General features: G+C 42.8%; 1 protein-coding gene across 2 annotated transcripts in view; it reads left to right on the top strand.

Moving 5' to 3' along the window:
* The window catches only part of helz (helicase with zinc finger), a 50,057-nt gene that overhangs the window by 29,152 nt on the left and 5,310 nt on the right, over positions 1-15,595 (top strand). For both annotated transcript variants that reach the window (XM_030093263.1, XM_030093262.1), the window contains exons 19-31: positions 983-1,101; positions 2,851-2,996; positions 3,763-3,910; positions 6,842-7,025; positions 7,631-7,859; positions 9,114-9,393; positions 12,630-12,675; positions 13,262-13,449; positions 13,747-13,951; positions 14,055-14,137; positions 14,243-14,768; positions 14,955-15,219; positions 15,361-15,595. The exon at positions 15,361-15,595 is cut by the window's right edge and continues 480 nt beyond it. In XM_030093263.1, the coding sequence (XP_029949123.1) occupies positions 983-1,101; positions 2,851-2,996; positions 3,763-3,910; positions 6,842-7,025; positions 7,631-7,859; positions 9,114-9,393; positions 12,630-12,675; positions 13,262-13,449; positions 13,747-13,951; positions 14,055-14,137; positions 14,243-14,768; positions 14,955-15,219; positions 15,361-15,595 (2,654 nt within the window). The remainder of the gene's footprint in view (positions 1-982; positions 1,102-2,850; positions 2,997-3,762; positions 3,911-6,841; positions 7,026-7,630; positions 7,860-9,113; positions 9,394-12,629; positions 12,676-13,261; positions 13,450-13,746; positions 13,952-14,054; positions 14,138-14,242; positions 14,769-14,954; positions 15,220-15,360) is intronic.

Here is a 15,595-nt window from a genome sequence, read left to right as displayed (position 1 = left end):
AGGGTTAGAATTCCATGTAAATAACTTAAAAGCCGGGATCCATCTTGCCTTTTAACACTTCAGTCTGATTTTGGTGTCATAGTGTTGGGATATTTTTCTGCGACAATTTGGGCCCCTTTGTTTCAGCTTCAGGTCTAATGTACCTAATAATGTGATCATTGTATGTATATTGTGCATATTGGTGTTTGGTGCATAACTGAAGGGACGTTTAACACAACACACATTCTTATTGATGAATTTGTGTTTATTTCTTCTGTGATAAGCCATATCACGCTGTTGCTACTTTATAAGAACCGCGTTGGGTCAACAGAGGCAGCTAGTGCTACAGTGAGGTGCAGACTATTAAGGGACAGCCCAGCTCTCAAGCTTCAAAACTCCGAGAGAGAAAAAAAAAGAAAGAAATCCCCCAGAATATGTTTTGTAGACATTTGTTCAAACACAGAGCAAATGTTGCCTCAAATCAAACCGCTCCCCATCTTTTCTTGCCAGCCTGTTTTTTTTTTTTTGTTTGTTTGTTTACTTTTTGACAGTCGCTGAGTTTGTTATTTCCAGCTGTCACATTTCATGTGCTGCATATACTTTCCTGTGGAAATGGTGTAGCTTTAGAGGCTCTTTGCTGGTTGTTATTCAGCGTCTCCCTCTTCCCCAGCTGTCATTTGCCATGCTGTTTTATCCCCTCCCCTCATAGTACCCAGCACTGTGTGAGCTTTTTAAACCGGGGTGAGGCTAGCGTTCAGTCCTTTTCAAAATGCCCACAGGACTTTGCTTTTGGTTTTGTAAGGTTGCTCACATTTCGAAGTCTCAAACTTGTTTTTATTTATACCAGTGTGGCTGTAAATGAGGTAGTTGTAGGTGACTTTCTATGCCTGGGTGAATATTTAGTGTATTCTTAAAATATAATAAATACAATAAAATAAAGAAGCTCTATTTAAATAGAAATATTTTGTCTTTTGTTCATTCTTTGTCGTGTTTGCTTTGGCAGGGTTGTTCAGTCATATCCTGTTGGATGAAGCAGCCCAGGCGATGGAGTGTGAAACCATCATGCCTTTTGCTCTAGCTAGCAAGACCACCCGCATCGTGCTGGCTGGAGACCATATGCAGGTAAGGAAGAAAAGAAAAGGGGGGGGGGGGGGGGGGGGGAGAAAATAAAACAAGTGAAAGGTGACTGGATTTAGTTTTGACTTTGTGGAAGATTCAAGTTCTGCAAGCAAAAATAATTAAGCTGCTCCTTATCTACTGTGATTTGTATATATGCGCGTATTTTAATTCGAAGATGCTAGTGGGGCCGTTGAGGTGAAGTAATAAATCTGCTTGCATTTCACGTTTTATTAAACTCGACTTTCACCTACTTGAAAATACAAAGCAGCAGCCAGTAGCCTCTGTGGAGCGGCAGCTTCAGAGACCACTTCAGCCACAGATAACACAAATATAAACTCCCGTCAGTCAAGCTTTCTGAGCCAACACAGGGAATTAAAACCTCATTTCCTTGACTCCTGCTTTCAGACATGGCGCAGGATTACCAGTAGGAAGTGGAAAAGGTTGAGGCGAGAGGCTGCCATGCAATAATTGCTTTAATTACTTGATGTTTCTCAACACTTTCTCAGCTTAAAAACCATTTTAAAGCACAATGTCTACTTGCTTGTCCATCTGCTTCCTCTCAGTGACTGGCTGCCTCTCTCCTCTGTTTACTCTTATCTTCTCTAACAGCTTAGTCACTGTGCAGCTACAGAAAAGTTGTCGCCCTTCATATTTCTGCATCTTCTTTCCCCCTCCATTTCAATCTGTCCATTCAACAAACTCGGAGGCTGATAAGTAGTCGATGGATGCCAAAACCTTGATTGATTTTTCTATTGATGGACTGTGCTAAACCTCATTGAAGTAAACTGACCCTGTCTCACTGGCAGGCTTACATTAAGGTTCAGAATAAAGCTAAACATCTGTTTTCCATCTGGAGATCGGACAGAAAAAAGTTTTTTTTGTGCTAGGATGGGTGCATAAATCAATCTTTTTTTTAAAATTAAATTTCACTACAGAGCAAAATAGATTAAAACTTGAACTATATTATATGAATGTTGGATCATTTATTTAATCATGGATTACCTCCTGTCATCTTATTATACAAAGCTCTCATCTTGAGTCGATATGTAACTAAGCCTAATTATTGCATCTATACAAAATTGCGTAACTCTGTTGTGTGCTCAGTCTGCTGCTAAAGCTCAGTGGGTAAATTTCAACCCCTGAAAGGCTGTTTGTTGAAATTACAGTTGGATGGACACTATTTTCAGATTAAGAAAAGGTTTGGGAAATGGAAAAAGTCTCATTACGGCCCTGCTCTATTGGAGGAAGAGGCAAACCTTAAAATCAGCAGAAGAAAATTTCAACTTCACTCACACTGAGCTGGAAGAGAACTACTTACAATAAACTAGTAAGCTCGAATACGTAACATGAAAACTGTTCAGATAGAATTTTAATGTGAAATGCTGTATCACATCTTAGAAAGTCTCACTTCAGGTGCTTTAGATCACGTTCCAATTCAGTTCTGGTTCAGGTGTGTAGTTTTTGAGTGACCAGACAACCATACTGCTGAAGTGTAATGAAGATTCCTCACAAAACGCTAAATAAGGTTTTTGAACAGTCACCTAAATGAAGTGACACATTTATCCTTTCCTTGATTGCCTGACTTACGCTGATTAGATGAGCTACAACTTTTCACTTCTTTGTAAGTTTTTGGCTTGCTTTATTTGAGAAATGTTACATTTTTGATTGAATAAAGAAGAAATGTGAAGGAAAAAAATGATTGCTTTTTTTACTTTCAGACTAAATGCCCTTTCTTTCTCTTTTGATTTACAGCTCAGTCCATTTGTGTACAGCGAGTTTGCACGGGAGCGTAACCTGCACGTGTCGTTGCTGGACCGACTGTACGAGCACTACCCCCCTGAATTCCCCTGTCGCATCCTCCTGTGTGAAAACTACCGCTCCCATGAAGCTATCATCAAGTAGGTGTGAGCCTTCAACACCACCTCGTGTGCAAACTCAGAGCGCCCGTCCAACTGATGGGGGAGGAAAGGGCGTGGGCGGGGGTTCACTCGTTCCCAGTGGCTACACTGGAAAGCAGTCTCTCCGAGGGCGCAGCTGCGGTGCTTCATTACTCGAAAGAAATTGAATAACTACAACGTAACACTGTTGGTGTGTGTGTGTGTGAATCGACTGATTGTGGTGCTCAGTAAATGACCCAGAATGGTTCACATGGACAGCTTTTATCTTTTGCTATAAAGAGTGTGGATTTGACACCATCCGACCGCCTGACATGCAGGTCAGACCGAGCATAAATCCTGCTCAGGGCCGCGTTCAAGCAGACAGTTTCTTCCTGAGAGCAAGGGGCTACATCGGTGGTTAAAGGTTATATTCAGTTAAAATAAAGCTGTTGTTGGGCAGTTTGTCAGCATCATGCTGCCAAGGTTGCTCTGTTTGTATTTGTTCAGCCTGTTCTTGGTTTTGCTGGTGGCTGCAGTGGCTTACCAGCTGTTGCTGAGTTGTATCATCATTTGATGAACTATAGTGCCTTTTATTTATCGAGTGCTTCAGATGAAACTTGAATATTCAATACAGCCTGAGACAAACGAAGCACAAATGATTAAGTATGTGATTGTAACAGTGTTTCATGATATAAAACCCTGTGTGGTGCCTTTCACTTACAAACTGATGTTAAGTAATTTTATGATAAATTGTGTGCTTTTCTTCCTGTCCCCCGCCTTCCTAAAGCTACACATCAGAATTATTTTACGACGGGAAGCTGATGGCAAGCGGGAAGCAGCCCTCCCATAAGGACTTCTACCCTCTGACCTTCTTCACAGCCCGAGGAGAAGATGTTCAGGAGAAAAACAGCACTGCCTACTACAACAACGCCGAGGTAGGCGCTGTGGTTTTTCGACACCGAAAGCGATTTAATCATTTGTCTCATATGAGTCTGGCTGAACAGATGCAGCCTTTTTTTTTTTTTTAATCAGTCTTCACATGTGGTATAATTGCTCCCAATGTGCATCTATTATGTGCCCATAAATGCAACCTGTAGCGCATTTCATGTGCTCCGAGTCAATAAAAATTCTCTACTGTAACTCGTTACCTCTTGACTTGTAATTACGCTGTTATCCAAAGGCGTTCAGCTCTGCAGTCACTGCTAGTTACTCCTCCACTTTCGAGTTGATATGAGACGTGCTGGATTTAATCCGCATAAGGCAGAGCTGTCATTTTCATGCTGGATTGTGACGCTCTGCATCACCTTGCTTCTGTAGCTGTATAAGTACACAATGTGCTGCAGCTGTAGCTCTGTGACAGGTAGACAGCCGAGATGTGATTGTGCCTATATCACTGAGAAAATATTGACAATGATCTAATCCCAGTGGCATTGTGAGGCTCATTGATGCTCACTTCACGCAGGTAAACTGAAACGTGTTTCAATGTTGGCATGCGTCACTGGCTTCGTACTTTCCTTATGTTGGTGTGTGTAAGCAACACATTCAGTAGATGGCAAGTAATGTAGAGTAGTGCACCATCCCGTCAGGAAAAGATAGGACAGAGACGGAACGCAAACACACAAAGCAGTTGACAGACAGAAAACCAATCCACTCGCTGCAACGTCAGATGAAGGGGAGATTGTACTGTTTTTACAAGTTAACACTGACAGATTAGCATGATGACATTTTCATCCTGTAATTAACTTGATGAAGCCACTTACTTCATCACCATCGTCTGCATAATGATTCGTGACTTTTATACTGAATTTTTATTAAATTAGAAAATGACTGCTAGGTGGCTGTGTGTCATTGATGTGAAAAACAGGATTTTTTTTTTTTTTTTTTTTCAGCATTTATTCTGCAGCTTGACTAGTTGGTCAGAAAGCTGTGACACTCACACGGGAATATTTATCTGTATTGTTTTAACTTACCCTCATCTCCAGAAGTCCTACCGCACGACACATAGCGCCTCTTCAGAAACTGCTTCACCGGCTCCTGGTTCATTACTGTATCGGATCCAAAAACCCTGCTCCTCGCTCTCAAGCTACTCCATAGTTTTTCTCCTTTATACCTCACTGAACTCCTTGAAATATACATCCTCCCTCCTGTACTCTCCCTCTGACCGTGTTCACCACAGGATTGAGATGTTTTAGCCCCCAAGTCTGGAATATTCTCAAACAGAACCTGCAGATTTCAGCACTGCTGCCCTCATTCACGTCACATCTTAAAAACATTTCTATTCAGACAAGCTTACCCTTCATATCTTAGCTTATTTTTATTTTATTTTATTTTATTTTATTTTATTTTATTTTATTTTATTTTGTGAAGTGATCTTCAGAAGTTTGAAAGGAAATACTTTATTAACCCATGGCCTAGAACTGGATCCAGATGGATCAGCTGAGTTTAATCAATTGTCACAAGCTGTCAGATGTGAAGTGATTGTCACAAAGCTGACGAACAGTGTTGTGTTGTCTCATCATAATTAATTAGGACACTCACTGTCCTTTAACCATAATTGAAATTGAAACCCATATACTTAATTAGGAAACCAGGCAAGAGCTTTATTTGACAACCGTGGTTTCAGTGACAGTTCTCAGCGTTGATTGGTTCCTCTGCACATTCACCAGTTTATAGTCATCGGCCGCCTGTGGCCCCCAGACCCTTTTCAGACCAGCTCTAACCAGTTGAAACCCGTGGACGCATCTTGATTTTTGCCATCAAACTGTCCGAGTGCCGTCACATGAATTACCTTGATATAGTGCCCATGTCAAACAGTTAACAACATTATCATAATCTTGGGAATTAAAATGCAGTGGAGGGAAGAAAAAAAGCTCAGCCATTCGGTTGTCATGTGGAAGTGTCTTTGATGGGCTTAACTTGAAGTGGAAGACAATATTTCCGTGACAGTTCAAAGCCTCTGGCAGTATCCCTGAGCTGTGAACAAAAACTGAAAAAGGAGAAAGGAAAAAAACAAAAAGAAACACCTCCTGATTTAGTGACTGTTTCTTGAGGTTGAGCCCACAAGCACGCTTCTCATTGTGGGAAATGAAATTGTACTCTAGATGTGGATATTAGTCAGAAATTTTATCTCCTACCTCCTAAATTTATAAACGTTTAATATGGTGATTTAGGTCTCACCAGCCTTTGTTTTCACAGCACCCCTCTTCTGTGGAGCCTTGCTTACTATTGTATTGGCAGACTTTGATGGCTCTGTGGTATATTCAACCAAAAAAACTCCTTTGTTCTTCAAAGAATTTGTCCCCAACTGATGCCTTTTAACCTATGATTTACAAAAAAAAAAGCATCCCTTGCTCCCCTGACTGCTCACTTCTTTTCTGACTGTGTGTGGAATCATGATATGAGAGAAAATGAAGTCTTCTGTGCCCCCATTACTGATGAATTCTCATTGATCCAGAAAGGCTTACATTGCTTCATTCAAACATTCAAAATACTTACTCCATGAATACATCGCTGATACCGGTTTTTTGTTTGTTTTTTACTTGTAATGTGTCACCAGCAACATAAAAACACAAATTCACGTGATTCACAGATGCAGCGGATGAGCAACAGGAGATTTTCAGCAGAATCAGTTTTATTATTAGTTCAGTTCTTTGGGCTAAAATTGGTACAGAATTGTACCTCAGTGTAACATAACAAATATGAAGGAAAACGAGTCCAATTTTTTTTTTTTTTTTGGTGAAGGAATTACTAATTGACTGTCTCTGCTTGATTTTATTTGCACTTAACAGTTTAAAGTCATTCACTAAGTTCAGCCGAAGTTGAATTCAACATCTGAAACCCCCTGCGTTGCTTTCCCATCTCCTCAGGTGTTTGAGATTGTCGAGCGGGTGGAAGAGTTACGAAAAAAGTGGCCGGTGGCCTGGGGTAAGCTGGACGAAGGGAGCATCGGCGTGGTGTCGCCGTACGCCGACCAGGTGTTCCGTATTCGGGCTGAGCTCCGGAAGAAGAGGATGCCTGAGGTCAGCGTCGAGAGAGTGCTCAATGTCCAAGGTGAGAAAAATGGCGGCTGCGGTTTGTATTTGCATGAAGTGTGTTGAAAGGAAGATTAGCTGCAGTGGGACTGTGATGACTGTCTGAAGTGATGCGGTACTTCTGAATTCAGAGCAATGCTCATCACATATAGCTGCAGGTATACACTGCCCATATTGCCTTCATATGATGATTCAATCTACAAATGTTTTCCCTTCAGTCTCATTAGGTTCTGACTTGCATCACATCCAGCTGCTTTCTACCTGAAGCTAAACTTCCCCGTTAATCTCACCTGAAATGTGTTAAAATGCAGTTTGTGGATCGTGTTTGTAGTCTGTCAACAGCTGCTCCAGTGTTTGCAAGAATGATTTATTACCAGATATGCATTTTCTTCTAGTTGTGAGTAATTTTATTCAGCAGCCACACTAATTGAAGTACAGTTGAAACAACTCGCCACCAGTTTTCCAGTTTGTAGCACAATGCATATGGACAGCCGGAGGGGAAATTACATGGAGTAGATTGTGTTCCTTGCTCACAAAGGAAAAAAAGTCCATGAAAAAAAATAAATTTAGTCCCCTTCTGGTGATTCTGTGCAGAATTATTAACGGAGTGAAATCTTTTGACAGGTAAACAGTTCCGGGTGCTTTTTCTCAGCACGGTGCGAACACGGCACACCTGCAAGCACAAGCAGACGGCCATCAAGCGCAAAGAGCAGCTGGTCGAGGACTCGACGGAGGACCTCGACTACGGCTTCCTTTCCAACTACAAGCTGCTCAACACAGCCATTACCAGAGCTCAGTCGCTGGTTGCAGTCGTGGGAGACCCCATTGCTCTGTGCTCTGTCGGGCGCTGCAGGTACATTTTGCCCTTTAGCTTTTAGCACTGTGACACTGCAAATTCACATTTTTGTCTATGATTGAGGTTTACAATTTAATGTTGCATGTAAATTTTTGTGGATGTGATTACTTAGAGCAGGAAAATCAAATGGGGCATAATGCAACAGTTGTATCAAAAAATTCTTTGACATTTCATTGTAGGTTGCACCAAAAAGCAAGTCTTTTTGTGAAAATATTTTTCACCAAAACTCTAAGCCACGTCAAAGAAATTTCGTTTAAATTTAAAGGTTATTATGGCGCTGTTTTACCGGTCTGGCCCACTCAACATGAAGTTTGGCTGAGTTTGTCGCCCCTGAATCTAAAGAGTTCAGGTGAAAATTGAACATGCTCTTGCAGTTCCATATAACTGGTGGGTGGTCATTGGCTCCGAGCCTTTTTTTTCCTATTTGAATCTGTTTAGTCCACCTCTGCAGCGGTCTCCATAGCAACCATGTTTTGTCTATGCCGGTCAGCGCTGCATGTCAGGGTATTTTCTTTATGGTTGGTGTGTTTGCAAACTGTCAGGCAGCAGACACAAAGCAGCTGAACTAATCTGCTCGGAATGGATGCATTGTTTACCAAACACTGAATGTCCATCAGCGAAAGGCACATGGCTGCAGAGTCACTGAAGGAAGTGTTGTGATGTAGTAAGTGAGCAGTAGCTTCGGTGCTTGAGGTGCTACTAAAAAGTTTTCACATTGTGGTTTTGTGCAGTAGTTGAGTTTTGTAAAATTAACTAGTGAGTCTGCAGGCAGCATGGACGACAGAAGAAACACCTTTTACAGATATTTATGTTTTTCTCCTTGGGCAATTTCTAAATAAGAACAAATTGATTAAATGAATTGCTGAGCAGTCATTTCCCATTTTCTTCTCCAAGACAGACCGGCTTACTCTAAATCAGTTGGTTCAATTTCCAGTTACTTTACAGTTGGCTGCACTCAATAAAATGTGATTCTGAATTCATTTGGGATCAGGTTATCTCTGTAGGGGATAATTATGACTAAAACGTCCACATTTCAAATGATTTTTAAATGCAAAATTGAATTTTGTATTTTATATTTTAGGATTTAAAGGGACAGCAACTCAATTTTTCAGTTCTCATGTGTTTATTTCAATAATTCTATCATCAGTAGATTAACGCCTTCAAATTCTCAGCCAAAAAAATATGACACATGAATAATAACAGTGTAAAAGAAACTATATCTGTCCCCCCCCCCCCCCCACTCATTTTCAGAAAATTTTGGGAGCACTTTATTTCCATCTGCCATGAAAACTCCAGTCTACACGGCATCACCTTTGAGCAGATCAAGTCTCAACTGGAGGCCCTGGAACTTAAGAAGACCTATGTCCTCAACCCACTGGCCCCAGAGTTCATCCCCCGAGCCCTCAGGCCCCTGCAGGGACACCACTCTGCTCCGCAGGGCCTTCATCCCCACCATCATCCCCATCCACAGCACGCACAGCCCGCCTCCAGCAAGCAGGGGCCGCAGCAGCAGCAGCAGTCACCTCCTAAGGTAAGCTGCTTCACAGGGGGAGGACGCTCTTGAAGAAATTACGGTTCACATTCTGGTGCCTTCTTCGAATTTGTTTTTCATTTTGTTTCAATGATGTCGAAATATGAAAACTTAAAAAGAAGAAATCAAACAAGGTGTGAGTGAAAGTTTGTTTTATATTTTCATATCTATTCGCTTTGACTGAAGTCAGAACTGGTAAATATGCAGCCTCACAGCCAGTGGTAACATAATAGCACCCTTCTGAGCTCAGAATTGGGCTCAGGAGAAGCCAGACAGATTGTCCACCAGTGCAAGCTATGGAAAGATTTCATACAGTAACCTGAGCACAGAAACAAAGGACAGACTGGGAGAGAACAATGGCAGACTGAATTAGAAACAAGGTTTTTGTTACTGATAAAAAATTGATAGCTAAATGTCAGGCAAGTTTTTATATTTAACAATGTGAAATGATTTGTATTCTGAAAAAAAAAAATATCTACAAATTTATTTATTTTTTTTTTTACTGTGTGCATGTGTGAGCACAGAACATGTGCTTATTGAAATTAGTCGATGCTAAAAAGCTCCCAGAATGGAAAATTAGCTCAGCAGCTTTGTCCGGAATGATCTGTCTTTTGGTTGTTTGGCTCAGGTTGTCTTTGTGCGCCTGTCCTTGCTTTTTGCCCCGAGGTAAAGGTTAACGAAATCACCACAGCTGCCAGCCTGCTGCCGTCACCCACTGGGCTTAATGAGCCAGAGCTCTGCAGTCTCAGCCGGCTTTGAACACGCACCCCGTCTTCGCTTCTCTGTATACAGTCAAACTGTGCGGAGCGCCGCTATAGGACACACACCAGTGCGGTGGTGTTACCACATCACATGGTGTCAATATCGCATTTTTATCTGCACATTCCGCTTGGAGCTCAGATCACTGAGTGAGTCTTTGCTCATGTCGTACGCCCACATTTTGAAAAACAGAGCACACACTTACCATGCAGATGTAATTCAGTTGCGGCCACTCTTTGGAGGTTAAATTGTGCCTCACAGCTTTTTCTGCTGAGTGGTGAATGTTAATCTTTAAGTGTTACGCATTACTACACTATAAACGCAGGTGTCAAGGGTGTTCTAGTGTGTGCTCGCGTCACTACATACACAGGAGCTGGTCAGTGCCGTACTGACTCAAATATAAACCAGTTTCTGCATCAGCTGGCATGTTGCTGTTCTTTGTCACAAATGGGTTTTTTGTGCAAAAAAAGAGGCCTTTTTCAATTGTTAGATATGTACCATATGTATGAACTTTAAGTTTTTCTTAAACTGCCATTTTTCTCTTGAGTGCATTTTAGTCAAGCCCGCTTTTACTTGTTTTTCAACCAAAGCGCTCGCCACAGATGCACACAGCACTGCGTTTGCCGCAGTGACAGATAGTGTCCCATTTAAAACCACACAAACGGCTGCTCTGAAAGACTCGTATGACGTATAACACTGACAAGCAAAGACCACTTTTCTTCCACTTTCTTTTTTGTTTGACTTGTAGCAGTAACCAACAGTGCAACACTGGCAGCCACGTCCTCAGTGTGACAGCCAATATATTATAATTTAGTATTTGTAACATTGTTGGGGTTTTTTCTTTTTTTCTTCCTCAGTCTCATTGTTTGGGGAGACGAGTCATATGTGATGAATGTAAGGCAGCGTTTTAAGGCTGTTCAGCTCAGACTCCTCAGAGAAACCGTTTTTAGCAGAGAGTCTGTGGTTAGATCGGCTCACCACAATGCCGAGACTATAGGCACCGTTTTCTGCCTGGTGTGTTTGACATTGCAGAGTTAATGTTACAGCTTAAAATAGCATCCAGCCAAAGCTGCCTCCGCCACTGAATATCACACCTCAGTTTTAAGAAGTTTCTCTTACGCCATTTGTAACACATCAGCACATTCCTCTCAAATGAAATATTCTGCCAAACCTTTACTTCAGCCCATCAGTTTTTATCTTATATGACGTTGTGCATAAAGTGCCATGTGTTTGGATGCGAATAGAAAGTATATGACGTCTCTGCTGTTGTATTTCGTGGTGCTGTTTAGTTTGGCTCCTCCTCGGCTCAGGCTGGTGGGCTTGCTACCACACAAGTCGAGCTATATTTTACACGCCCGTAAACATTGCCTCTCGTCTGTGTGACAGAGTCGGACCGAAGGACGAAAAGCACTGACGGGATGTTGTAGGCTGGAGTCATAGTTTAGGTGGTGCCACAAAGTCATTTCGGCTTAATGGGGCTGTCTTGCTGAATAATGTATTGAATACCAAAGTCTTGCATTTTCAGCCGTGTCCTTAAATGTCCCTTTGCAGCGTAACTGTCTCTGTGCTTCAACGTGACCTGAGCCTGTACTTCTCAAGCATGTTTTGTAATCATATTAGTGCTGGATTATAGTGTTACTTGTCACTTATGTTTGTTTTGGTGCTGTGACTCTTTCAACTGTAGTTGAGATCCTTTCATTTGAATACCAGCAGTGAAAGATTTATAATTTTTTCTCGTGATGAGCTATATTGCCTTTGACATTGGAAAAAGTCGAGCACCGTTAATGCCGTGGTCAACAAATGAGCTCAGAAACCATGGATCTGTATGCTTGTTTTGAAATGAGTAATATTCTTCTAAAGTGACATGTCCCTGTAGTCCACATGCGTACGGGGGTGCTAAAAAGTAAATATTTGTTACGAATGTGGGTTTACTTGACATAATGTGTTCACACACCGTGGATGAAGTTGTCTAGTGGTTGTTGCACTCTTTCGTGGTTATTTTTTTATATTTTTTGTTTGTTTTTTTTAACATGTCATCCTTGTGTTGATTATATTAGCTACGTTTGTCATTAAAGAGTCGATTGTCATACAGGTTTTGATTTTTGAGGCCAGATGTAAGCTATATTAGTTTGTAAAATCGGATCTGTCAGTAAAATTAGTTGAAGCAATCCTCATGGTCCTTTTCATATAGATGGTGTCTGAAATGTTCATAGCAAGAGTGGTTTCTAAATGGCAAACCCAGTGCGAGAGCTCCGTTATGGAAAACCTTGACTTTTGTTACTTTGTCTTTAATTTACAGCTGCTGTTGGATCAAAACAACCTGAAAGGGTTCAAATGCTACAGTTGCAGACTATACATACTGCATGTACAGTGCTCATCCACGCTCCAGTGCCTTCTGAATTCTTGTTTTTTCCATTTGCCTCTTTTATAATATTATAGTCTGCCTTCTTCTAACCTGGTACGGTTTTATCTTTCAGGGGAAACATGCAAACCACACAGAGCACCTTCCTCCTGATGGCTATGGTGAGTTCCTCCCACTTTATTTAACAATTTGAAGGATACCATGCTGTGGACGGTCCCTTTGCTTCATAACCAGCTCATCATGTTTTTCCTCCATCTGATCCTCTGAAGTTTATATATTTTAACAGCAGCATCATGGGAAACACAAGCGTCTGATTAGTTCTTACATTGAGAAGAGGAGCCAAGTTTATTTTCACTAATGGAAAATTGACAAACCAATGCAGGGTTTTATATACAGTATTTTGTTCTCTCCAGTCACTTTTTACAGCAGAAGAGTTTGTTTGTTTCAGTCTCCTGCACATGTGCTGCCTACAGCGTGATATGAGCCGGTGTAATGCAGCATTCCAGATAGATGCATGAAGGCCCGAGGCTATTGAAGCCATCAAAGCACTTCAACCTTGAACAGCATGATGTGGACTAGTGAAAGACAATGGTTTAGTTTGAGCTGCTTATAAGAAACCCACATTAGTGCATCTGAAAAGATTTCCTTTACCTGCATGTCCCAGGACAGGTTCTGTTCCGACTACATACAAACTTTGCATCAGACGATCTCGCTGTTTTGCTCATGTTTCTTTGTTTCTCATTGTAGTCCAACCGAGCCCTGCTGTGTTAATGGGAAACCCCATCCGTGCATTCACACCACCTCTAGGGGGCACGTCGGCTGGTATGGGCAAATCCCCCAGTCCTGTGCAGAGGATCGATCCTCATACAGGCGCCAGCATCCTCTACGTTCCAGCAGTCTACGGCGGAAACATGGTCATGTCCATGCCCCTGCCTGTAAGCTACGCTCTCATAGATACAGTCATCCTATGCACAATTCCACTGGTGGACAATTTAACGTTTTGTGTTAGGAAAATGAGCAATGCACCATGTGAGATGTCTTTTTTTTATTTTATTGTGTTTTGGAGTTTTTTTTCTTTTTTAGCTCTAACTTAAAGATGTTCAATGGCAAATTTCATACTCCTGTGTTAGTAGAAATGTGTCAAATAGTATCACTTAGTCTGCAAATGATTTGAAATATTATTGATATGATTCAATATTGATTTTTTAAAAAAACAAATATTCCATTTTAAGCTCCCCTGGCCTGGCTACCAGAACCGCTTTGCTGTGGACCCTCGCATCATGAGCCACCCTGCAGCCATGGCCTACAACTTCAATCTGCTGCAGGCACAGAATCGAGGCTCCCCTATTCCCTACAGTGGCGTGACCCACCCCTCTCCCCTAGGAATGGGTCAGCCCAGCCCGGACAAGGAGCTCCAGGCCGACCCCATCAGAAACGGTGTGCTTTTAGTTTCATTTCCTGTTGAGAAAAGAACTCATGAAATGACGAGACTCATTTAATGATGGGGTTTTTTTTTTAATGAGTGTTTGTTTTTTCACAGGGAAATTAGAAGGATGCCCCAAGTCAGAACAGAACCGTCTTCAGACTCCAGAAAGAAAAAACACAGACATGAAGGATAAACAGGCAAGTTGTTGAGGTTTTTAGCATAGTCTAATTCAGCTACACCCAAAGTGGAGAACTCTGCTCTTGCTTATGGTGCCCTGACGTGGGTTTATGCTTTTGATTTAGGGAGATCTAGACCCGGGTCAAAGTCGAAGTCTGGACTCCCAGACAGACGGGCTGGTTGGATTTCCCAATGCGTTGCTCCATCGAAAAGACCCGTCAGCTGCTCAAAGACCACTCAACTACCACCTGGCACCGCCCAACCCAGCGTTCCCCCCACACCCCGCCAGTGGGAGAAACTTCCCTCAGCAGTTTCCCGTCTCCAGGCTTCCGTATCGGGTCGGCCAGCCCCAGCACCCGGGCATGGCCCAACAGAGCCAGCAGCAGCAACAACAGCTCAGTCCTGCCTACACTGCTGGAAGTCACAACGCTTCCTTCTTCAGTGGCGCAATACCCGCTCACAGACCTGTCCAGTCGCCCACTCTGGACGGGCCGGAGTCTGGAGCGATGGAAGAGATGAGTAGCTCCATTAGGACTCCAATGGGCCACCCAGGGGGCCACCCAGGGGGGCACCATCCAGGCTTGTCTCAGCATAACAGGGTCAGCAGCTTTGGAGAAGATGGACAGGATGGAAACCTGGCAGATGGTTTGGGTGAGCCCTTGATTGATTTAATGTTTTAAATGTGTGAACTATGCATTGCTTATTAGAGTTTAGATTTTTATGACTTAAAAACAGGTTCAATGATTATTATTGAGCATCTTAACTCGCTAACCTTTTCACAAAGCCTTCAGACTCATGCGGGCCACACCAGAGCTAATCACATGGTTGCCCTTTCAGACCTCCAGGGTCCCTTGGCTCTCGAGGCCCTGAGCCAGCAGCAGCAGCAGCAGGCGGCCCGGCTGGGTCAGTGGGGGGAGGCGGCGGCGGGCCCTTTCCTCCAGGGCGGCGTTGCCTTTCCTCTGCCCCAGCAGCTTGCACACCTCGCTCAGCCCAGCATGGCTCGCTTTCCCCATCAACTGCTCCGCGCCGCCAGCTGGGGACTCGGTGCCAATATGGATGATGAAGCAGTTCCTTCTGCCTCCACTGGGCCACCGTTCACCAGGTTTGATAAATAGTTTTTTGTTTTTTTGTTTCTTTGTTGTTTTTTTTTTTTGTTGATTCATTGAGTAGTTTTCTTACCTTTGGCTTTCCTTCAAACCAGAAATCATGCTGCATAGTAAAAGACAACTTGTTTCACTCCCAGATACCCGGGCCTGCTGAGAGAAATGCCTCCACAGGACCAGCCTGAACCCAGGGAAGCAGCTGAGATGCAGCCTCCTCCTCAGTCTCGCCTCCTCCAGTATCGCCAGACCCAGTCCCGTGCTACTGGCGACCCTTCGTCTTCGCTGCCTCCTCTTTCAAATCACGCCGGCCCTTTTCCGTCAGGACTTTACTCCCACGAAGCGAGCCGAAACCTCCTCAATGACAACATTCTCAGT

This window comes from Salarias fasciatus, chromosome 6 (genome assembly GCF_902148845.1).
Source record: "Salarias fasciatus chromosome 6, fSalaFa1.1, whole genome shotgun sequence".
In the NCBI taxonomy this organism is placed as follows: Eukaryota; Metazoa; Chordata; class Actinopteri; order Blenniiformes; family Blenniidae; genus Salarias; species Salarias fasciatus.
This window is presented reverse-complemented; position numbering and strand designations above follow the sequence as displayed.